The sequence below is a fragment of the Saccoglossus kowalevskii genome, chromosome 12 (assembly GCF_978046115.1).
Source record: "Saccoglossus kowalevskii chromosome 12, keSacKowa6.1, whole genome shotgun sequence".
In the NCBI taxonomy this organism is placed as follows: domain Eukaryota; kingdom Metazoa; phylum Hemichordata; class Enteropneusta; family Harrimaniidae; genus Saccoglossus; species Saccoglossus kowalevskii.
In genome coordinates this window covers 23,660,735-23,686,204 of record NC_140652.1, presented here as the reverse complement: position 1 = coordinate 23,686,204, position 25,470 = coordinate 23,660,735, and the positions used below count along the sequence as shown (strand labels likewise).

The 25,470-nt window shown below is 35.4% G+C and overlaps 3 protein-coding genes across 4 annotated transcripts; 1 reads left to right on the top strand and 2 right to left on the bottom strand.

Moving 5' to 3' along the window:
* The first annotated feature begins 1,785 nt into the window (after positions 1-1,785).
* Positions 1,786-6,197, top strand: LOC102800701 (uncharacterized). Its single transcript, XM_085506192.1, has 2 exons — positions 1,786-2,077; positions 4,199-6,197. Exons 1-2 carry the CDS (start codon positions 1,982-1,984, stop codon positions 5,441-5,443), a joined length of 1,341 nt encoding a protein of 446 aa, XP_085362318.1. The 5' UTR covers positions 1,786-1,981; the 3' UTR covers positions 5,444-6,197.
* Positions 6,198-6,866: 669 nt separating this feature from the next.
* LOC100367764 (uncharacterized) lies at positions 6,867-12,680 on the bottom strand. Its single transcript, XM_078008374.2, has 6 exons — positions 12,492-12,680; positions 12,271-12,348; positions 11,240-11,476; positions 10,907-11,065; positions 7,242-7,412; positions 6,867-6,964 (listed from the first exon to the last, which is right to left on the bottom strand). Exons 3-6 carry the CDS (start codon positions 11,472-11,474, stop codon positions 6,867-6,869), a joined length of 663 nt encoding a protein of 220 aa, XP_077864500.2. The 5' UTR covers positions 11,475-11,476; positions 12,271-12,348; positions 12,492-12,680.
* A 3,868-nt stretch (positions 12,681-16,548) lies between these two features.
* On the bottom strand, positions 16,549-23,834 carry LOC144350003 (uncharacterized). 2 transcript variants are annotated; one of them, XM_078008376.2, is made up of 8 exons: positions 23,716-23,834; positions 22,522-22,662; positions 21,315-21,483; positions 20,282-20,359; positions 19,695-19,940; positions 18,908-19,057; positions 18,424-18,594; positions 16,549-18,235 (listed from the first exon to the last, which is right to left on the bottom strand). In XM_078008376.2, exons 2-8 carry the CDS (start codon positions 22,657-22,659, stop codon positions 18,171-18,173), a joined length of 1,017 nt encoding a protein of 338 aa, XP_077864502.2. In that variant the 5' UTR covers positions 22,660-22,662; positions 23,716-23,834; the 3' UTR covers positions 16,549-18,170. The 2 variants fall into 2 exon arrangements, with proteins under 2 accessions (XP_077864502.2, XP_085362317.1); XM_085506191.1 differs by having other exon boundaries at positions 16,549-18,223.
* Positions 23,835-25,470: the final 1,636 nt, after the last annotated feature.

The window sequence follows — 25,470 nt, the reverse complement described above, 5'->3', positions numbered from 1 at the left end:
ATTGTTACATTACACAATAATCTACATTACTATATATTACTAAGACTATTATGTAACTGACCATCGATAAATAGTTTGCCATTTGTGAAAACAATGTCATGTATGCTTACGTCGTCATTCAAAAATAAAGCTAGAGATTTCAAACGTTAATACACTAGGTGTGTAACATACCAGTCAATGTAAGCTTCTACCAACAGAATGTGATTGAATCAATGCTTGAACAATGTAACCCTCCCAATAATTATTTTGTGTCGGTTCACGACTCCAATCAGTGATATTTAGATGTCAGGCTCTGACTCGTTAGCGCTGTAAAGGAAATACCTCGGCGAACCTCAATATATTTATTCCAGTTGAAATTCAGCTGGGAAAAACAGACCGTGATGCCGCTTCCATTGCAGCGATGTTATAATGACAGACAACAATTACATGAAAGGTGTAATGACACTGCCTATTCTCGATAACCGTCGGCGCGCACTAATGTAATTTCGCGCCCAGCTAACTCAGATGTAATTCTTTTTTGGTATAATTTATCATACTAATTGTAAGTGTAAGTGTTTTGATGACACCGGGAGTTGGCCATGTAATATCGTATGTTCGTAGACCTGGTTTTATACTCGCCACGGAATGTATTATTCACAAACCAAAGCCCATACCACAATGGTCTCAATTGGCTCTACCAACAAGTGAAATCAGGGGATACCTTCATAGCATTATTCGTTAAACCAAAAATATCTGTGCGCGACACAGAGATTTAAGCTAATCAAGACTTTATTTTCATTAACAACAAATTTGATAACTATTAAACTTACAAGCTACCAATTCATAATGTCACTCGTTACTATTAACAAATAAAAAATATTAAGTTCAGAGTTCATACTGAAAAAATACATATTCAAATTTTAATGTATATTCATGAGATCTATGTTTATCAGAAACTATAATTTTAGCAGCAATCGGTTTGCAATCGGTAGCTAAATAACCTATGTCAGTGAAACCATACTGACATAACATAATTGGTACATGTAAATGTAGTGTTGTAGGAAAACCTACTTGTATAATGTTTACCAACATTAATAGTAATTATTTGCGAGATCCGGCGTTGAACGTGACATTGGGAGTACAAACATGACAAACTAAAGCCATATCGTCATTGTGTTGTCAAAATATAGCGTGAGATTCAACATACCAGCATAATAATATGTTGAAATACATTTGATGGTGGTAAATATTCATGGAGTTTATGATTTCTCAACGCCATATTTTCCTGTAAAAAAAATCAGCATTTCAATATTGAGCATAACAAAAGAAATTTAAAATTAAAATATTTGTGACAGGCGTTTTCAGTGATCGGAAAGTCAGCCTATCCACGTGGGCGGAGTTCGTCACAATACATTCCACGTTGCAAAGACGCACATCACTGTACCATGCATTTCTATGGACTCTGTGCGCGCTGCTTTGAAACGCCGGTTGAGCCGGTGAAAAAACAAAAACCAAACTTTGAAGTAATCCTGAACAACCAAATTTATATATGTTACACACGTAGGGCTAATCTTGTTACACTGTTCAGGGGAGTCTCAACAAACATCCCAAAGTACCGTTTTCTGCAAGTTTGTAGCCTTTGTTTTCACCGCGATGGTTGCCAGACGGTGAAAATGCCCGGATGTCCGCCCGAGGATTGTGGTATAAAACAAATCGGATTATTAAATTATACGGTAACGTGATTCGTCGCTATCAGAACAATACTGATCGTAGCTCGTTTAAACTATATCCTACGTCACCACGTGAAATTATGCCAGTCGAGATTTACAATACCATCAGGCGCGTACTAAATTGGCGTAAAACGATGGGAACCGGTAGTCAAACACACAACAGACGCCAATCAATGCAGTGAGTAAAATAGTACCAAAACGTATTGGTATATTTTAGTTATCTGTGATTGAAACTAAAGGCAGTCATTTTATGTGTGCGGCAAATAAGCCGGATGAAGGTGGACACTATGGATCTTTGGTCAATGAAATGTTGGTTTATCCGGAGACAACATAGTGGACGGGTATCTCCCAGACGTATATTTATCATGGTAAGACTGTATTTTTAAATAGTACGTCCACTGCAACATATCGTCTGTTAATGATTGAGGCACATAAAATGCTTTGCCGCAATTATTGCTTTGAAACCTGTGATGCTAAATGTGTCACTTAATTTTAATTAATTGAGAACAAAAATAAAATAATCAAGTATTTTGACTACCGGTAAATTACATTGATTATGTGAATTACAGAGACAGGTTATTGTTTTATTTTAAACACCAGTCGTCACGGTTTTTAAAACTACTACAATAATTCTAGTAACTTAAACATTTCATTTTCTATAAAACAACCTAATACATCCACTGTTTTGAAATGTAATTAAGTATTCTCTTATTAATTTACACAGCAATAGCATGCGATGTCAATATCCATCATAACTGCCTGGACCAATGTTCTAAATATAAACATTGAGATTATTCAGTTGGAAATATAAAATCCTTTAATTCTCGGCAGCGAACATCCGGGTATTTTAACCGCATGGCAAACACATCCTGCGAAAACAATGATCGTAAACTCTCAAAAAAACTGTACTTCAGGTTAGTTTTTTGAGAATCTTCTGACATGTGCAACATATATAAATTTGGCTGTTGAGGTTAATCTCATAGTTTAGTTTATGCTGTTTTCTCTACCGGCGTTCCACATGGCTCTGTAGGGTCTATAGAAATACACCGTGACGGTACAATAATGCAGATCATAGTAACGTAGAACGTTCTATGGCGTAGTTCTGCCCCGTACCAAGTGTTTTGTGGCGTTGTTTTCGCATTACAATATATCAAATAAGTCACAGGGAAATAGTTCATGTAATTGAAGCAACTGCATGTCAGATATCAATCGCAACACGCACGGAATAGCGTATGTGAAAACTAAAACAGTAGAAAACGCAACTGCGATATAATAATATAGACATTTTACATTTGTCATCATCAGTATTGACTACTCACTCTTCGTTTACATGCACGTTATTGCATCATTTGAAACGGGATTATATGAATGAGACTTTGGAACCATAAGAGAAAACCGTTCTAAAAACAATGTGAACTGAAAGGAGCACGCTATCTTTATAGAGAATGTTCTTTTTGTATTTAAATTATTTTTCATTAGTAATTGCTTTATATTATAACCACAGCTATACGCGCGTTCACTTGTCTAACGCTGCCTGACCTACTCTATACAGTTATAGCCTCGGCCATCTGTGCGTTCTTTTGTATGATAATACCTAGCCACCATAAGTTATAAATGTATAGCCTGAGTCATATATGCGTCGACGTGTATAGCAGAGACTTATTGACGTTGCTATTACCATCCATCGCTATTATGCATAGAGTTTTGATGAAACTAAAAAAAAACAACATCAATAGCATATGCAAGCTGCCCACTGAGCTATTAAAAACGGATTTGGTGACGGCTATTCAAAGTGTTGAAAATTTATAATAATCTTTGATTAATGACGATCATTAACATATAGTATGTCGCTCACTTTCCACTTGGAATCAATCGCTGTGTTTTACACGTAAACGCATAAATGGCTAAGGTTGTACATTTACTACGTAACCAAGTGATGTTATAACAATTTGTCCCCGTTTTTGTGTGCGCATATTATATTTATATACAATACGTCGCATTCATGAAAGTGAAAGGTATATCAGAAAGGGTAGAAATAAAAAAAAAATACGAAGCGATGTACGAGGGTTGCGATGACAACTATAGAAATACTATTTGTTAGACCGCTGCCTGGTGATAATTTTGCATATCAACATATTTCGACAGATTTAGTCGGTATATTTATATAAATGTTTTAACCTAAGCAACTGTGAATAAACAGTATTTTTATCCAAAGAGAATATTGTTGACTAGGGATTAAATCGTAGATTTCCTGATGTTGATGCACGTTTTATTTGAAAAGTTTTATTTACTTGCCACCTATCAATATCAACGTCAAATGAATCAATTCGGCTAAATGTTTACATCTCTAACCCTCACAAGACAGGGACAAAAGTTTATATTAATATAATATAAGATGTTATCTTACTGTGAAATTTCAGATTACGATATCACCTAATCATTATCTATCTGAATATTAAAGCTTAATGCATATTTCTCTCACTTTTTAGGTGAAAGTAGCGATATTCATCATAGTTGTTTGGTTAATTTTGACAAAAAGGAGTTGGAAGACGGCCTATCACTATGACCCGCATTTTGAAATTCGTGACAAAATACTTTCAAGAAATCTCACAAACTGTTCTTTCAAAGTTGTTTCGAAAAATTATGGTATGTGCAAGGATGTATTTCTCAGTACACATTTGTGTAAGGGATCTCGCACTGGAGGCGAAAAGTTGGACACTGTCATGGGACAGAGCGAAGAAATGGAATATTTTCAATTTGATAAAGGGTTTATGAATTTGGGATGCTCTGAAAAAAATAAACCTGCCATTCCTAATATTGACAAAGAACATGTGTTGTCCAGATTAAAGGAAAGTATTGCTGTAGTCCCTATGGAAATGACGAGAGAAGTTCTAAGTGAGACATCAGCTATTTTTGAAACCGTTGTGATGGTCGAACGGCGAGAGTATGTAAATTTGTTTTACACAATGTGTGAACTATTCAACACGTTTATTGCTTTTGAAATGTTTCATTTGAATGAAAATACAACTTCTGTGTTTCTTATAGACGCCCATCCCGAGGGCGCTCTTGATGCGTTGTGGTACGATATATTCAAACACGTGTATCGATTTGGACATCAGAAAAACAAAACTAATACTATTTTTATTGAAACTCTGATAGTTTCAAACATGGGATGGTTTTCGCCGATAAGAATCCAGCCTGTAAATATTTTATATCTCGACAAATTTCAGCAAAATATCTTGAGTTCGTATGGACTTGACGAGTGTGCCAGCGTTCCCAATTGTGAGAAATTGCGAATCAGATTTCTTGCCAGACATGACCGTATCTATCATCCTCGTAGTAAAGGTATTGGGCGCAGAACATCGAATGAACAGGAATTAATTGAAGTGTTAGAGGACGTGTTTCCATACGATGACATAAAGGCGCTGAATTTTGATAGCATACCATTCTCAAAACAACTGTACGAAATCAGACATACTGATATATTAATCAGTATGCACGGTGCTGCATTGACACATGTGCTGTTTATGCCTCCTTATTCTGCACTGCTAGAAATAAGAATTCCGGGATTTTCTCATGACGCTTTCGAGACACTGGCGGCAGAAGCTAGGGTATATCACAAAGCAACGTATATAAACGCGTCATCAGATGATATTGAACTGCCTGTTATACAAATTGTCCAAGTTTTAAAGACAATCATCGATAAAATATGCTCACGTGTAACATGGAAGTGATTCCCATTCTACATTATCAGATTGATTATGAGATTTAACTAAAAAAATGCGAGACATTAATAAAAATTGTGAGTGTTATAAACATTATACTCTACGAGCACGAATTTAATAAGTTGTGCAGCTTTACATTATTGGGTGCAGCTTGTCTTATGAATATAGGTTATATGATTTAACCATCTTATATATAATTAACATTAGGTAAGATTCGTTATAAAATAATAAGCTTTCACACTCTTTATTAATATATCATGGAATTGTTTAATGACAGAATAAAGAACTGTGTAATGACATATAATCAACAATTACACAGATTGTTTAATTACAAATAATCATAATACAGTGTATAATAAAATATTATATTGTGACTGTTAACATTATATACTTATAATGATCATACTTTAATATGTGCATCTTGTCATATTCTACCACTGATTTCAAATACCTGGCAGGGAACAATGAAATAACTAGGGGTTGTATAACATGAACATATCGAAGATTATGACGTGAATAAAGAGACTGCTTGTCACAGAGCTGTCCAGGAGAGACGCGATATTTGCCAAAACTCAGCGTTGTAGATTATATCAATATATTCGTCAGGCGGAACAGCAATTGGAATTTATTGACATTTTCCATTTATACGAAATTGAAGCCAATTTATAATTGCTTTAAGTGCTCTCTTACAAATAGGAAACTTTTTTTCATAATTCCAAAATTTCAGTTGCTCACACTTATAATGAATAAATGAAAAAGAAAATCCGCTGGGCAGGAGTCATATAAGTTATAAGTGTTTGTGTTAGACCGCAGGTGTTTGCCCAAATGCCCAAACTGATATCATTAAACATCGTCGCAAAATGATTGTGACACTGTCCGCCCCATACTACATCACATCTCAAATCCCACATTTATTGTCATTCTAATATTCAGCCAATCTGGGCATACTGTTATCGGGAACCACAGGTCAAAGAGTGGTGGCTTGATTATTCCTTTGACAGTTTCTATACGAAAAAAACCTCAAACCTACGAGAAACTATTGGTCACAATTATACGTTTTAATGATGAACGATGAACTTACACTAGTCTTTTATTCAATTTGTCTCATTCTAACATTACAAACATAGTACATGTTGCAATATGGTTAGTAATAATGCTATAGAAAATGGCAATGTGCTTTACTAAATATCCGTTATCAATACAAATTAGTTAAGTTAATGATCATGTTAAAATATGCTAATTGATCACATAGTGCGTCGTTTGTCAGAGGTTTCGGAAATCTTATTAAAAAACATGAATACGATTAGCATGTATACATATTACATACATGTTTTAGGGTGACACAGTATCCTTCGGTCTACAAAAATAGTGCTCCTATTTTTTTGTCAGAATGTTATCACATATTACATGAATGATTCTCGTTGCATCATATTCACGGGCCATACGCACCATCTTCAGTTCCGGAATCATCAGAATCTCTCTTGGCAGCACCTTGCAATTGTACAATAATATGTATTATTGGTGACATAGCTGTGGTAAAATTTCACACATATACATTCTTGCACAAACATAATAGATTAGATAAGGACAGACAGCATACTCAAAATGTAAAGGACAAGGGTGTTTGCTATTCCAACTGTTGTGTACTTAATCGGAATCAACCCACACTGAAATGCTAACCTGAGTATTATGCATTTTAATTTGCCGATAGTGTTATGTTACTTTTATACAGAGTGAATAGAACTAACTCAATTTGTGATCGTTATCACACAGAAGAGGAAGCTGTAACCCTAATTTTGACCAATACCTTGATTTTGCTGACTAAGCGTCTCTTGTTTCTGCATTCTTTGATCTAGGGAGTTCAATTTCTGGTTTGTTGCCTGCATATAATAACGCATATTTGACTTTAAATCTTGTATCTCTTTCCTAATTTGCCCTTCTCTGTTAAATATTGCTGCTATGTTACCCTCACCACTTTCTGAAAGACAATAACTTGATAAATTAGCATATGACAGCATATGGATATATATCACTTTGAATTTAAAATGTGAGCATTTAAGTTTAAAATATGAGCATTAAAATTTAGAAATATGAGCATTTGAATTTAAAATAAGAAACAAACAAGTTATTGCGATGGTTTGAACATAGCGTATTGGAATATAGCAGATTTGAGCATAGAACATTGGTGGCGCTACCTTTAAAATATATGGAAATAAAACCTTTGAACTGATACCAACAAGAAATGGTTTTATGTTCTTCGGTATTATCAGACAATCTTGCTCTTTTTGCAGGCAGCTGACATACACGATGAATCGTGTAACATCGATCGTTCGGCTAAAAGTGTCAGGCATTTGTGCACTGTAAGGGGGAAAGCATATAAAAGCCGGAGTTGAATGTTTCGCACTCGGCCTGATTTCACCTCCGTGTTGGAGCGTATATGCCTCACGTTATATGCATGTAAAACCCAATTAACCTCGGTGTAGTTGAGCTCTGCAGCAGCAACTACGTGTGAACTCGGGGAAATTGAAACATGGGGCAAAATCAGCATAGCGATGAGGAGACAACACATCGACAAATATTGAATAGGAAAGATAACAATCTGAATAACAAAACATTACATTGCATTACACCAAAAATACCAGTTTGTCATAATCAAGTTCAATGTGGCTAACGTGTGTATCGAATGGTCTAGCCACGGTTCTGTTGCTCATCAGTGCGATAGACAGATTTATTTTTACAATTTACTTTTCAAGGAGTTGAACATTAGAACTATTTAGGCGATGGCAGAATTGGGAAACAATATCAATCATGAAACTGGTATCCAATTTAGATAGTCTTTTAGAGTAAGCTCTGTTGGAAGTTGTATATTTGAACATAGTATCTTTATAACCAGATGTCCAGCAGTGAACATAACATAGAAGAGCCCAGCGTCAAATTGTTCGAGTGCTTATATAACTGCAACCTTGTGGGGATTCTGAACTTGAGAAGGAAACTTTGATACAAATATAGCACAATGTGATTCGTAAACAACAAATATTTGATGTTGCCTCCCACGTTCGCACATGGAACGGCGTTCAAGGTCTTATCCCGTTGTGCTACATTCAAGCTCAGGCGATATGTACGAGGTGTACAGTAGCATAATAAATAATAACAAGAAACTATTCCACATATATTTCCGACAAGGCCCGAGTGAATTTGGAGTGCCGTTTCCAAAGGGGCTTTGATGTTAAAATCCCTGATACAAACTACAGACCAAATGCAATGTAAAAGGCTGCTTGATACTAGACGGTGGTAGTGATATGACGATACTAGGTAGATGTTGTTTCTAAGAGCCTTTTATTTTGAAACTCCCGACGGATACTGTTTAATATTGGTAACAGTACCGTATAATCCTGTCTAGTACCGACATTAGAGTGCATTTTACAAATGCCAGGGTGGTTTTCAAAATATTTCTAACAAAGCTTTTTCTAAAGCGTGGTAAATCGTTGTATTAGACGATAGTATAATATCGATATTCTGATGGATGCGATATCATTTTATTAAAACAAATTAAGTTATCCAACGCAAAACTGAAAATTACAAGCATCACGACATCAGTGTTTGAACCTTCCTTCCTTCAAGAAAGTTAAATACACATCAGTTTAATATATCCCCATTCCACGCACATCAAATCACAAGTGTGAATCTAAGACATCAGAAATTCTTACTGCAGCACTAAAACACAGTTCCATTATAAAGCATACCAAGAATAAACTGTTACTACACCACCGGGCATGTACGTTTTTATTTTCACCAACGCGAAGATATAATTACCCCTCTCGGGCATACATTGGTATGGGACATTAATTTCAGTCACAGGTATTCACTGTGAAGAAACGTCGTCCATAAGTGTCGATCGAATCATATACCCCATACTGCATTGTGTCAGCGCATTGTCATATAAAATGGTCCAACCGACAGTCACTCGAGATTCAAGAGTCTTTCGATGTGGAAAAAATAAACTTGTAGGACGAATGTGTATTGAATCAAATTGACTGCCCCTTCAGTGGCATATTGGGCACCGTACAATCAGCTAACACAGTAACCCATCACGGTTACTTTCATGCTCATTTGCATATTATGTTCAGAAGAGCGCCACCAGTGTTACGTTTAAATTCGCTATGCTCAAATCTCATATGTTCAAGTTCAACCCTGCGGTTTTGAAATAGGAATAATCTGAATGAAGATTTTACGTTCATTTATAATATTTTCAATTCAAATTCTCGTATTGTAAATTGAAATGCTCTTATTTTGAATTTGACTGCTCATATTTCAAATTTGAATACTCAAATTTTAAATTTAAATTCTCGTATTTTAAATTCAATTCCTCATATTTTAAATTTAAATTCTCTTATCTTAAATTTAAATGCTCGTAATTTAAATTCAACTGCACATATTTTAAATTTAAATTCTCGTATTTTAAATTCATCTGCTCATATTTTAAATTTGAATTTTTGTATTTTAAATTTAAATGTTCTTTCTTTAAATTTAAATTCCCTTATTTTAAATTTAAATGCTCGTAATTTAAATTCAATTCCTCGTATTTTAAATTTAAATTCTCGTAATTTAAATTCAACTGCTCATATTTTAAATTTGAATTTTTGTATTTTAAATTTAAATGTTCTTTCTTTAAATTTAAATTCCCTTATTTTAAATTTAAATGCTCGTAATTTATATTCAACTGCTCATATTTTAAATTTAAATTCTCGTATTTTAAATTCAACTGCTCATATTTTAAATTTGAATTTTTGTATTTTAAATTTAAATGTTCTTTCTTTAAATTTAAATTCCCTTATTTTAAATTTAAATGCTCGTAATTTAAATTCAATTGTTCATATTTTAAATTTAAATTCTCGTATTTTAAATTTAAATGCTCCTACTTTAAATTCAACTGCTCATATTTTAAATTTAAATTCTCGTATTTTAAATTCAACTGCTCATATTTTAAATTTGAATTTTTGTATTTTAAATTTAAATGTTCTTTCTTTAAATTTAAATTCCCTTATTTTAAATTTAAATGCTCGTAATTTAAATTCAACTGTTCATATTTTAAATTTAAATTCTCGTATTTTAAATTTAAATGCTCGTAATTTAAATTCAACTGTTCATATTTTAAATTTAAATTCTCGTATTTTAAATTTAAATGCTCCTACTTTAAGTTCAACTGCTCATATTTTAAATTTGAATACTTATATTTTAAATTTAAATTCTCTTATTTTAAATTTAAATTCTCGTATTTTGAATTTACCTGCTCATATTTTTAATTTAACTGCTCCTATTTTAACACTCGTTTTCTATATTCTGAATTTAAACACTCATATATTTTTAATTTAAATGTTAGTATTTTAATGTGTTAAAAGTTTAATTATGGCCCTAATGACACAAATTATAGAGATGTTGGAACATGCTAAACACAACAAGTTGTTTGCTTACGATTTTGTATTGACTCCGCCATTCCCATCTGTTTTTCGATTTTCAACAGCTTATTTGTTAAAAATTCAATTTCTTTCTTTCCTTCCTCTTGTTGCTCTTTGAAGCGTTTTGTTAGATCTTCTACAAGAGCCTTCATTTCATCTTTGTCTTTCTCCGCAGCTGTTTAGTAAGACGTACATGTTTTAACATATTAATCACCACCCCTCAGAAAGACATAAACATAACATATATCTTCCAGTGTCGCACACGTAAGCCAATCATATATTTTAACTGAAGTATACCATCAACACCAGTTTCAGAACGCAGTATGCAGTATGCATGAAAAATACTTACTTTCTTTGAATTGAACTAACTGTTGCGATAAAAGAAGGATATTCCTATCAACTTTGTCCCTGAAGTCAAATAAAGTTTTACGCAATATCCCAATATCGGAAAGCAATGAATCATTCTTAGTGATTAGGTCTTGTTTCGCATCTCCAATGTCTGATTGAATGTCTGCTTTGATCTCTGCAATATCGTCCTTGAATTGTGACCTCTGGGCTGCAAACATTTGTGCCATTCCTTCCATTACTAAGAATAAGAGTGATACACAGAAGGTAAAATATTGTATTTTTTTATTTTAAAATCATAGAACTCCCAATGGATTATCTAAATGTAAGTGAGTGTCAGCATCCTTTATTACTGTTTTTGTCAAATTACCTCAAACCCTTCAAAAAGTAGTGTGCATGGCATCATGGGAAGACACGGCGTGCATTGTCGTATAATAACTGTCATAAAGGTGTTTGACATGTCATACTTATTTTCAACTCTGGAAGGACAGTTGGGATCTATCAGGTGTAACTGTGATTTACATAACAAAGGGTTTTAAAAACGTTGGTTCAACCATCATTCTGCGAGACTTGTATGAACTACTATGCGATCTACTGCTTTCAGCGGTGCCCTCCAGAATAACGGTGTTCCTCTGCAAGTAAGACTCCTGTGTTGTGTTGCAGAAGTCATTGACTGTCGTCCATTTCTACATCCTGGAACTATGAGTTATCACTAATGCTCACTTCCCTAGGCAATCCCCTATTATAGTAACTTTATTCATTGTATTTTTCTGTGCTTTATTTTTTGTAATTATTTTGAGAGGTATTAAAGCCAGGAGCTTTGACTCGATATGTTGGTGAATGTGTACTTTCCAGTACCATTGTCTTGTCTCCCCCATTCTAGCAGTGCGAGTTCTGTGGATGGCCCTCTCAATTGCAATAAGCAGGCCTTACACTTTGACAGCGAGTTAACAGCTCTTTCATTGTATGATATTCTATAATCGATGAATTGAAGACATGATAGTTGTTGTTTATTACAATAATCAAAATGCTTACTTTCTGCTCCACTTATTTCACTCTTCCTTACAGGCCGGTTGTAAGTAATAACTGGCTTGCCTTTGACAGCAACACTATCTGCGAAATTGAAAGCAAAATTGCAGACGATTTTTGAATTTCACGTCAGTTGGGCTAATTGACATGATAGAAACATACCAAAACTAGGGTTATGTCTTACGAACACTAACATTCCAATCCCGGAAAATATCACACATTTTCACCTGCAATATTTTGAGTTTTCTTCTTTTCAATTCCGTTCTCGAGTCTTCCTAGCACTGTGGTTGGTCCGCCTAACTTTCTTATGCCGTTGTAAAGGAGTTGAAATCCATACTCTCGCACTTCGAGTATTCTGATCAACTCAGCCAATTTATGTTCTCCTGGCAATCTTCTCTTTAAACAAATAAATGCACTTGACCATTGTTATTTAGTAACACGATGTACACAAACAAATTATGCTACATTTCACTAATGTATATTACCTACCTGCAATCTGTCGTTATCTGCAGCATTGAATACCTTGGGATTTATTTTCTGTATTTCATCAACAACTTTGTCTATGTTGACGTTTTCCGAAATAAACGTCAAATTATCTCGCACTATCTTTTTTTGCTCGTCGTTCATTATCTGAGATGGATAACCAGAATATAAAATGCACATTCATTAAATAAAATGTATATGGTTTATATCGATTGTATTACGTATTGTATTAACTAAATGGCCTCAAGTGTAAATTCAGTATATTTATGTGCTAATTTTGTGTTGACACCTTAAGGTACGATACATTTAATGATACAGTCGTATTGTACTCTATGCATGAATAAACCTAAAGGTTTTTTCAAAAGAGGAAAACACATTTAGTTAACTTGCCGGCGAAGATCACAATTATTCACTGATTTCGTTTTTGTGAATTAGCAGTCATGCACATCATGTTAAATTAATTAATGTCCTTTTTGTTGATTCCCTCCACTGCTGACATGAATAGCTTTCTTTTGTACTATGAGTCAGCCATACACAACTTTTAGATGTTGGATATACAATACGATCTGTTGTGCAAATATCTGCCTCATCGCTAGTCACAGTGGCGGATCCAGCAAAATGTATTGGGGGGGGGGGTCCAATCTACGCTTAAGATATACGGACCGTAAATCGCAGAGAAGCTATGCGTAGTCCAGATGATACGAATCGTCATGCGTTTTTTTTTTTGGGGGGGGGCATGCCCCCCTTCTGTATCCGCCACTGGCTAGTGATAGTTTGCGCTGGTTCATGATACTGTTTCACCTGATGAGGACTATTAAACGATTTGCAACAATATGTCAAATCATAACGTGGTAATATGCCTTTTGCATAACCTTCACAGTGTCATACATCCTGGAACTTTTGGTGGTACAAATCAGTTAAACATAGTAAAATAATGGGAAGTATTGTTGCTATTGGGCAACAATATCTCAGTAAATGCCAGGATGCGTGACCTTTAGGGGTCAATGCACTAGGCCTGTTATAAATATTGGTGAGCCTATGCGATGTGTGTAGCAACGTACCGTCGTATATGTAAACAATGACATGCAGCCGTATACATTGAAGAGATTGGTTACAGAGGGTAGTGTCTGAGTAACCACATTTTTGTCTCATTTAATGACCTAATCAGTCTTGGTTAAATTTTCCGGCAAGGATAAATATACGTGATACTCATATTCATAAAGTGGTGCAATATTGTCATATTCTAAATAATATGCGCACTATTCAATAATAACATTTACCTCGTGCTGTAATATCAATTTGTTCAAATAAAACTATCACACAATGTTAGCTACGTTGCCAATACACAACCAAACACAACATTCAATTCGAATATGTTATGCAATTTACTAATGTGTGAAAAGTCTTAACGCAACGAATTAGAGTTTGTTATTCTATATCAGTTTTTGGTTATATGAATTTAAAAAATAAGTTTTTCAGAGGTAAATTTCGTTTCGTTACTTTATTACTCACACTAAAATTTGCAAACTAAAACAATTCTAAATGTTATATTCAATTGTATCTGAACACATGCATGACTGACTGTGTATAATAGTTATATATTGTTCTACAGAGAGTACTTACTAATAATCTTGTTAATTTGACAAATAACAATATTTTCCAGTTTTCGATGTCTGGTCAGTCAAATTATATAGTCTTGTTGAAATGACCATGCGTGTACAAGTCTGCATACAATTGATGGTTGATATACCAGCTGATTTTTGATTGGTTCGTCCACGATTTTCTGTATGCTGTGGCTAAGGTCGCAGTGGTGGCTCTGCTCAGCTGCAAGGTTTTGGTAAGCAGTAGATTATTCTGTGATATTTCTAGATGACAGAACAGTGCTTCGCGTACGGAATAAAGCACTAACGCTCGTAGCTAAATGGCAGCCCTGCAGATACTATCTATTACGTTAAGTTCCCTTATACGTCCCATTAATTAAACGAGCTCGAGATGGTCATAATTTTTCATCGGACAATAGTGCCACGCACTGTTGCTGAATGCCATGACAGATCCTGAGATTTTGCTGATGGCGCTATCAATAAAATTAAATACAATAAAACACGTGAAAAAACAGTTTATGCAAGACAATATACAGAAAAGTATACATGCACAAATGCTTAGAAAAAAAAGGTGGAAATTGTTTTTTTAACTATGTTTAATTCTATGTTAGGTAAAATATAGTGATGTGGGGAATATTTCAATTAATAAGCTGATACACATAATGTGTTTTCTATGCTCAGTTGTTTTCAAAAAGTAGAAGCTATGTGTCTGGCTGATGTCCATGCGTTGTAACAAACACGAGTTTTGCCATCGATTGATCATGCGCATTTTGTGAACGAACTCTATTATTCCGCGTGATTTGCCCGAGAGGGGGTGTATTTGATAAAATACATGCATCAGATTTCAAATCGAAGTGCCTGTAAAGTATGCATCCAATCAGAGTTGGTGCAGCATCGTAGAAGTGAATTCACCTAGCTTTTCTAGCTTTCTGATTTACAATAGAAAGGAGATGTCACAATGTGATAATATTATTGCCACGAATTAATGGTAGCATTTACGCCGTCTGTAAGAAATGTTGTCATGTTGTTACATCATCTTGACCAGAGAGTGAAAGTGGGTACATCAGGCAGTGAACAATTGTTGTATTGTTTATCACAGCGAGCATGAACACAAAACCGGAAGCGTGCGTGCATGTTCTATTCATCGCCGTGATATCGTACTTCAACGATACGCGGATGGCAAATGGATAGTATACTAAGTAAATATGCATTTCCAACGTAAGCTATCATTGAAAAAAATAGACACATCTTTCGTATCCTCATAAATTGTATGTTCTGTAATATTCCCGTTATTAGCTTTGCCATTACGGACTGTCTATATCCGTGCAAGGTCCATGCTCTATGGAAGCAAGCCTGCAATGAATAAAACGTTCGTGCTGGACAAGTTCCTTTTTATGTACCTTATTGACGTTATAGAAATCCACAAACGAAAATGGCTACCACTTGAGACGACGCCTCCACAGGCGTGAATAGGTTAATGCACGCGTTTTTTTTTGCACACACACACGAAAAAAAAATCATTCAAAACAGCGCCCCCACTGGCGTAAATAAGTTAATGCACGCGTTTTTTCATTCAACCTCACACACGTCATTTTTAAAAACACACACGTCATTTTTTAACACACACGTTGTTTTTAACACACACGTCATTTTTAAAAACGCACACGTCATTTTTAAACACACACGTCATTTTTAAACACACGCCATTTTTAAAAACACACACGTCATTTTTCAACAGGCACGTCGTTTTTAAAGACACGCCATTTTTAAAAACATACACGTCGTTTTTAAACAGACGCATCGTTTTTACACACACGTTATGTTTTTAAACACACATTATTTTTAAAATACACATGTCCTTTTAAACACACACGTTTTTTTAAATACACATAATTGTAAACACACACGTCATTTTAAGACACACATCATTTTTAATTCACACGTCATTTTTAAAAACACACGTTTTTTAAAACACCCACGCCATTCAATATACACACATGATTTGTTAAAGCACATACCATTAAAACGCACAGTCACGCCGTTTTTTTAAATGCACACATCATTTTAAAACACCCACGCCACGGCCTCCAATACGAACGTAATTTTGAATTATTAGTACGTTTTCTTCTAGTATACACAAAATAATAAATTTACATTCCGCGCCTCGTAAACGCGAGTACAAAAAAACGCATAACACTGGTTTACAATGTTTAATTTTTTTATTACATGAAATAACATATTACATACTTAAAATATAAGTGTTGTTATTGTGCGTGAGAGATGTATGTTACATGTAGTTTTAGATGGTGGATGTATGCGATAAAATAAATAACACATGGTCATTCGAGCAATATGACGATTGCCTCGATAATTCCTTCATTCGACGCTGTTATAATCAATAGTATGCTCACGACCACTATCACTTGGACAGGCAATAAACCATGTTATTGTACCTTGTAGCCCTATCATCCAATCATATTCGTGCATGTGGCACTCAATATAAATATATCGGCCTCTCGGCGGTCAAGAACGTATTATTTAGCTTCTGCGCTTGCGCAGGCGTTATATTATAGTTAACCTAGAAAATGCGGATTCACCATGGAGGCATGTTGGTGTCACCTTTAATTTTCTACCAGACCGAGGAGCTGTAACGTTATCTGCTAAACACGGCATCTTGATTATTTTGAACGAGTCATGTTCCAAGTGCATACTTGTAACCGGGAAATAATCACGAAAAATCACGATTATATCATTTGTCGACCGTGCCGTTTACGTAGCTAACGAGTGGCCCCAGTGGAGTGTGCGCGCGTTTCATGTGTAAACGTCGCGGCTTCTGAAATGTCGCTCATGTCTAGTTGATACCTACAAAAATCTTAAATGTGACTGTAATTTTGGGAGGGATTACATAGTATGAATAAATATAGATCACGGGAATTGTCATGAAAAAGTTACGTGTAAATAACGTACATTTTGGTTGTTGTCATTAGAATGTTTTACAAAATATTTGTTTTATTCGGTTAAAGTAATACAAATATTGACCCCAGCCTCAGTCGACATATAGGTCTGTCGGCCATAAGGCTTCGCCTTGGTTAACAATCTTTTCTTCGGGTCAACAAATCTGTATATCGAACCTTGGCCCTGGTCAAGATAAACATCGACACGTTATGGCCGCATGCCCCCTGGCTTTAAGTATATTAAAGGGCGGCAGTCGTCGTGCCGCGTCCTGTTCGATATGGGACTCATAGCGACGTATACAACGCGTGTAAAATACATTGTTTATTTACATGAAATTCGAACACGCGCTGCGCGACGACCACCGCGCTTTAAATTAACTTGTGTATACTATTTCTCCTTGACACACTGGCTATAATGCACTGTACTGAACTGGCTATAACATGCATGAATAACGTCACGAAGCTAAAGTGGATTAGTAGGTGAACATTCAAGGCTTTCGGGGTTCAAGTACCTGACTAACCCTTCGAACTCCACATTCAGAAACAAATGTAGCATGTTGCCAAATGTTATGTATTTCTGTGTTATAAAATTAACAAATGAAATGATGATAATTATATAATAATTATAACTAATCTGGATATAATTATGTTGTTGACTTCTGTAAACATCTTGTAAAAATCATGTGTTTGCCGTTAGTTGCTGCATACATTAAATATTTGAAATACCATTAAAATGTGATTACAAATTATGATAACATCTGCTTTGGAAACATTGTTTGATCAACACATATGATCATTGTATCACCAACAATAATCTAGGGATGTGCATCTGATATGTTATTTAAATATCACGTGACATCAAATTTAATTACGATCCTTCAGCTCCAGCTTCCGTTCCAGAATCTTCAGAATCCCCCATACCTGCAAATATTGCTGTAATTAAGAATGGTATATTATGTTTCGTGCGCATGTAGCAGATTCATATATTTCACCTTGAAAATCAAATCGAGGTATATGTTCACCGTATCGTTCAATAATAGATGTTATCCCATATCCGTGTTTTGGTAATATAGAAACACGTTTTGAAATCTTATTAACAATTGAAGATGACTTGATTTTACCTTGATCTTCGCGAGAAAGTGTTTCCTGTCGTTGCATTCGTTGCTCCAATAAATTCAGTTTCTGGTTTGTTGCCTGTATGTAGTATTGGATATTCGTTTTCATGTCTTGAATTTCTTTTCTTATCTGTTCCTCCTTGTTAAATATCGCCGTCATATTACCATCTCCACGTTCTGTAAAAATGATATTGTTCATTTAAATAACCTGGTCGATTATAACATCATACCATAAATGAATAATGTGTATGAGACGCGATAAAATTAAAAAAAGTTCCCAGATACGTATGCTACAGAAATGTCGTTGAATTCGAAAACAGTAGACACAGTAGTTTTTTTTCTTTATAAATGTCAATGTTTTACGTGGTCAGATAAACTATAGATGCGATACCGAAAGAGAGTGAAACTCTGAAGAGCAAACAACAAGATCTTTGCGGCTCTTTGTTTGTATCTAAGATATATTATACGAATGAATGCTTGTTATATTTGCCTGTTTCTGTATTTCCGATTCTCCTTTCTAGTTCTGCGAGTTTGTAAGTAATACTTTCGATTTCTCCTTTTCGTTGCTTTTGTTGCTCTTCGAACTTTTTGGCGAGATTCTCGACCAGGCTCTTAGTTTCACGTTTGTCTTTTTCTGTGGCTATTTAACAAAAATAAAATGATTTAGTATTGTGATCAATGACACATTGTCAGTGAAAAGCAACGTCTATATAATTATGTAGGGTGACTGAATGTGTAATCAATTTATAGCATCGAGTTTTAGGGAGTTCCTTTTAGAGCACAATATCCTATTCGTTACAAACACCCAGTATCATTAAATTATAAGACAAGAATGGATACTTAAATGTCTATTTATGTAATATATGAGGTCGTTTTCTTCATTCTGCTTGCGTCCATGCGAACGACAAAAAAGCAAAGCAGATCAACGGCACTACAAACACAATTGACACTATTACATAAACAGTAATGAGCTTAGTTATCGCCAACTTTAAAACAACAACAATAAAACAGACAAAAATTACGTGTGCATTGGGAGTTATACTGGATAAAATAAAATAAAAATATCAGACTCCCTAATTGATAATAGCGTTTTAGTAATATATTTCAATGCAATGTTTATTTCGTTATTTACGTGAATCTGAATTTTATATTCGCTGCATACCAAATCAGTTGCATAATATAACTATTTGTCACTATGTAATATCGTATATATATATATAGCATGGTAACAATTTCCCTGAAACATTTCGTAAAATAATGTTTATTGACCTCCTTACATTTTTTAAATTCAACTATCTCATTTGACAAGAGTTTGAGATTGGTGTTCACTTTGTCCCTGAAGTCAAATAAACTAGTTCGCAGCTGTGCAATGTCTGAATAAAGTGAATCAGTTTTTAAGACTAATTCTCTTCTGGCGTCACCGATTTCCGATTTGATTGTAGACTGTCCTTCTTTGATCTGGTTCATTTCCTCTTTGAATCGTGCGTCGTGACTCGCAAACATATCTCTCATACCTTCCAATACTAGAGACAAAATATAAAGACTTTACGGGAATTGTATACTACTGATACCGCGATCAGAAATCTATTCAGATACACTTCTTAATGAAGTATTTATCTCAAGGACTGAACCACTCCTAAATGGAGTTAAACGTGGTAACATACATGTTAATAATAATAATAATAATAATAATAATAATAATCTCTAATAAACCTTGTTTTTATTTACGTCAGCCGTAGTTTAAAACAATATTGACGTTGAGAATGACGTCACTTCCACTCATTTTAACGTCACAGAAGCATTCGTCACTAGAGGGCGTACCGCACAAGGGGGTGTATAACAGATAATATAAACAAATACTAACTTTGTGCGCCACTGATTTCGTCCTTTCGGGTAGCGCGCTGGTGAGTAAGAACTGTTTTTCCTTTGATAATACCTTCACCTAGGAAACAGAACACATGGCATGAAGACATGTATTATTATACATCTGACACGTAACGCCATAAGTACAACGTGCCGTAATTTTGCGGTATTATACGAGATATTTTCACCCTATAACATACATGTATTAGGAAATGCGAATTCCATATATGGAATGATTACGCGCGTAGGCGTCGATCGATACTCCAGCTGTACTGTCTTCGTGCATACTTTGAGGTATCCTCGTAATAACCTCATATTATTGCGAGAGGTATCGATGAGATGAACCAACCACACAATCTGGCTTTCGTGATGTAATATGCCTGTGCTTTTGCTGAGTTGAGGTCCAGCCTGGTTCACAAGTTCTTTCGTTTATGAACGCAGCGTAGTCGCAATGGCGCCATCAAGCGTCTCAAAATAGTATTGATATTGTTTATTATAATCAATATGATTGTGGATAGTGCCAAATATAGTAATATTGTGTAATGTACGACGCTAGTATAATATAACAATGAATAAGGGCGGTACAATTCTCGATCGTAATAGCATAATATATACTGTTTTTGTTTTATAACGACCGATTAGAATAGTGTCTCCGCTACGAGCATGTTTGAAAATTATGCATTGTTATTTAATAGTGCGGAAGATGAAAGATTTACATATTTAAATCGTTGTGGGTGTGTCATACAGATACGCTTGTCGTGATTAATTTATATGATCCGATTTATTTTATAGAATAATCGATGAACAAGCGCAACCCTTTCATATGAAATTACATTATTAGTATTAATGTCACAATTATAAAAACATGGCCACTGACTTGCCGATGCAAAACGCCAAATATTGCTACAGTTTACGATTTGCCAATGCAAATAAGATGCCGCCTGTTTTTGTTTATATTCTCCCTCGTATCCCAGAAGTCCAAACTGAGCTTTCAATATAATCTTTAATAATAATAATAATTACGAAATACTCACGAGACTCATCTTTGGGTTTCTTTTTAACAATTCCCTTATCAAGTCTTCCCAATACTTTGGAGGTTCGACTCCATTGTTCAATGCCATTGTAAAGAAGTTGATACCCGTAATCGTGTACCTCGAGTATTCTAATCAGTTCTGCTAATTTATGCTCACCTGGCAATCTTCTCTGAAAGACATAAGAGCGCACTTGAATAATATTACAGAGTGTTAGTGCTTCACTGAATAATATTATTTTGTAATTGCTTAATATCGTAGAGTACAGTTGTGTTGATGTGTAATTCCACGGAGTGCTATTAAACAAATGTTCACCCCGACAGAAGTGGACATGCAGGCTAACCAACTCAAATAGTTCAATGGCAACCGATACGAATATGAGGAACGCTACAAATGCGTGTTCACCACTGTTGAGTGAATATGTGTATTAGTATATTGAATAAATCTTAAAACAGAAAAATACTGACGCTTCAGTGGATAGTGCCACCCACCGAGCATTCTTTGTAGAGATGAGTGCATCATGATCACAAGTTAATAAACTGGAAATGTTCAAGAGCAGAGGCAAAATTGTAATCGGTTATCATAGCGTTTTACGAACTATATGATTTTATCAATTTATAATTAAATAAACACTTATTTTACAACCACCAACTGACGTCAACCTCACCCCATGCTCCAGGAGCTGCCATACACCAAACGAAGCTCAAGTTCGCATGAAACCACTGAACGGAGCTTCGCACGACCTAATTTAGATGTATATCAACACTAGCGAGTTCCAACACATATACTATACATTGTATACACGCAAAAATACGTAAGAAACTCGAACACTACAGCTTTATATAGAAGCGCAATCCACACTTCACTAACGTTCTGAACTGCACAAGGGAAGATTGGAAATCGAAGCGACCAACCCGGGAGAGCAGTTAAAATTAAGCGAAATTGCTAATATGATAGTAAAATAGTGAAGGCACGCGTAGCAAAGTATTCATTTCATGAATATTGCCGTATATCGTGTCCCCTGACAACAAGTGTTTAGCGTAAATTCGGATGGAAGTTTCCTGGATGAAGGTAGATCATTGAAATATTGTATATATATTTTCATGTACCCGAATCTGATTGGCTGTCATGGTCACGAGGTATAAAAATTGTTTCATCAGATATTTCATAACATGGAACTTGTCCTAATTACTAATTCCTATGTACTTACCTGTAGTCTATCTTCATCTGCAACATTGAACACTCTTGGATTCTTTTTCCGTATTTCATTGATGACCCTCTCAACGTCAATATTGTTAGAAATGTAGGTCATATTGACCCTCAATATATCCTGTTGGGTACTGTTCATTGTCTAGTGTAGCAAGGGAAACATAACACGTTACACGGTCTCGTAGTATATATGTTGCATGCCATGCAAGTGAAAGAACGGCAGTATTACACATTTAAGTTGTTAAGCTATATCCTTCAGACATGAAGCACTTCCGTGCGGTAAATGTGTAGAAATCTCTTCATCTACAGTATCTATGTTTTAATATGTGGTCGTCTGTCCGTAAACATATCTTTTCAAAGATATGCTATATTCCGGAAGACTTATAACTTTAGCACAAACGACGTTGTATATTTAAATGGCATTACTTATCGACGTGATTCTTGATGTCAGCGTTTAGTCGCGTGAGGGCGCTACATATAAGATAGGTGTATTGGGCTGGTAAATGCAACTACCGTTGTTACATGAGAGTTTTTTACAGAGTTAAAGAAAACACGCTAACACGGGTCGCCTTTCATAACGTTTTTGATTTTTTCACAAAATTTACCTCATAACGAAATTTAATTTAAAAGTGTATTTCCCCTCATGATAGTATTTACTATAACATTCACGGTCATATTAATTCACTGTACCAATCTATCGAGACTCTTCGTAAGACGATACAGATAAAAAAAAATCCATGAACTATTGTTACTGAATGTGATAGCCCTGGTAAAAAGGACAACAATGCTTTTACTTATAAAGGACAGTAAGCGATTAACGAGCCCCTCTTTGTGAAGCGTCGGTCAAGCGCGGCATCCTATACTATACTCGACTCACGATGTTTACAGTTCCATGACCAGACTGTATACGTTGATTATACAATTGAAAACTTATTCGGGCTGCCTTCTGTATGTGATAGATTCGCTTAACTTTAAAACAAAAACATTTTTCACACGATTCCGGACAAAATGTCTGTGTAGCTTTCGAAGTACAACGATGTGAATATTTGTGTCATGTCACTACGCGTTTGACACTAATCCCGTTACTGCGGAGCACTGTTAAACGGTCAGTAGTGCCAACGTAAAATATACCAATCACCCCTCTGTCAAAGCAAAACTGTTCAAAACTTGTCGTTGACCTTTTTCGTTGACTTACCTGTATCAGACAGGGCTAGCGCCGTGTTCCAAATCGCGTAGTATCTATAGCAACTGATCTGACATAGTAAACATCGACAATGAGATGTCCGCCGTAACGTTCCTTGCTGTGACTCACGCTTGACTGGTCTTAATTTATATGCAAGCTTCGTTCCAATTCGTCTAAATCCAAATACCCGTGACATCATATAGTTGGACACATAGCACCATATCGATGGCAGTATGAGGTCACACAGACGTACATCAGCACTGTCTTCCCATAGAGCTAAACAGTCCCCTTTTTATCTTTATGGTGATACGTTATCTGGTATATTTTGCCGGATTTATTTCAATTCTGCTATATAAATAAGTGTGAATATATTTAATTATGATGGCAACTGTATGTAGTGTGTGCTGTCGGGTGTCAGGTTAATTCATGTAGACGGTCATTAACTGTGCTCAGTCGACCGACCAAACGGGTATGTTTCGTAAATTGACTACCTGTCGTATGAGGTATACAATACCATTATTTTGATCGTGTCGTCGAGGCTTATAGATTTATACCATTATTGAGGGGAGGGGTGGTCCAACATAATCTTCGTACTTACAGACCACACTACTGGGTGAGTGAGGTATGTTTACGACAACACATGTGCAGATTTTAAAGCAGCATTGTGCTCTGGTGTCTACAATTACCGCATGCACTCGACTATAACTACCCCTCACAACATTTCATAAATCTAAAAATGGATAACCAAGACCAACATATTGGTTCATGGAATCAGTAGTGAAGGTTGCACCTCCGTTTCATTTTAAGGCGAGTTTCGTATTGATTCATTCTAATATCAGCCGAGTAATGAACACAATTAAAATGGGTAATACAATAGGTAGACGTTAAGAAATAAATTGAATATAACACGTATTGTAAGCATATATTGCATGGTCTTATTCGCGCACTATTATACGCTCGCCCCGAGGGACTGCGAGTACCTGAGATGGCTGCTATTTCACGAAGCCGCAGGCTGCACTTTGGTACCTCATAATCTCGAGAGGAAAATAGACTATACCAGTGTCCGAATAAGGCCATGCAATATCAGTGTGAATGTGAATGATCAAAGAAATGTAATTAGACTTATAAACACGTTTTAACATTTCTTAGTTGTTTACAATGTGTTGACATTTATTTGAAAACAATACACAAGACTTTTTTTTTTAATTTTCTGCAATTCACATTTCATATATGATTCACTGCGTCCGTCTCTACTAGTTGGGGACTACAACTACACGACTATAACAGTTATAATATATAATTGTGTTGCTTCTTTTCTTTTCTTGCTGTGATAGAGCGTTAGAACAGGTCACACAACGGGCGAGTTGATAAGCTCGTTGTGAATGTATTCTTCCTGTGATTACGATAGCCAGGGTGACGTCGTTACGCATTTATGGCCACCCTCTCCCATTATATGTCGAGCCTCGAATCCGCTGCGATCTAGGGTTGTAACAGTTTTAGCTCGCAAACAGTGGCTGGTATATATATATATATATGACATCATTTGGCAGCTAACAACATTTACTTCAGTTTCAGTATTTTTCCCACTGGCATATTATCACCCATGATTGAGCTTTACCAATTAATTACTCAAACGATTTTACTGGCCAGATCGAACTTTCAGGTGTCGCATAAATTATCCTAGCTTGGCCCTCAACTTAGCTATGGTCATTCTTTGTCAGCATGTTTATCCTGGATGATAAGTCCCGAGCTATCAAACTGAGTGTC

Excerpts from the sequence above, each read along its gene's own strand:
- LOC102800701 (XM_085506192.1), top strand. The coding sequence starts at position 1,982 with ATGAAGGTGGACACTATGGATCTTTGGTCAATGAAATGTTGGTTTATC. Across the intron at positions 2,078-4,198 it reads CCAGACGTATATTTATCATG|GTGAAAGTAGCGATATTCAT; the intron begins GTAAGACTGTAT and ends CTCACTTTTTAG.
- LOC100367764 (XM_078008374.2), bottom strand. The coding sequence starts at position 11,474 with ATGGAAGGAATGGCACAAATGTTTGCAGCCCAGAGGTCACAATTCAAG. Across the intron at positions 7,413-10,906 it reads GGCGGAGTCAATACAAAATC|AAAGTGGTGAGGGTAACATA; the intron begins GTAAGCAAACAA and ends ATTGTCTTTCAG. Across the intron at positions 6,965-7,241 it reads GCTTAGTCAGCAAAATCAAG|CTATGTCACCAATAATACAT; the intron begins GTATTGGTCAAA and ends ATTTTACCACAG.
- LOC144350003 (XM_078008376.2), bottom strand. The coding sequence starts at position 22,659 with ATGAACAGTACCCAACAGGATATATTGAGGGTCAATATGACCTACATT. Across the intron at positions 21,484-22,521 it reads CAGATGAAGATAGACTACAG|AGAAGATTGCCAGGTGAGCA; the intron begins GTAAGTACATAG and ends TATGTCTTTCAG. Across the intron at positions 19,058-19,694 it reads GATAGTTGAATTTAAAAAAT|CCACAGAAAAAGACAAACGT; the intron begins GTAAGGAGGTCA and ends TTTGTTAAATAG.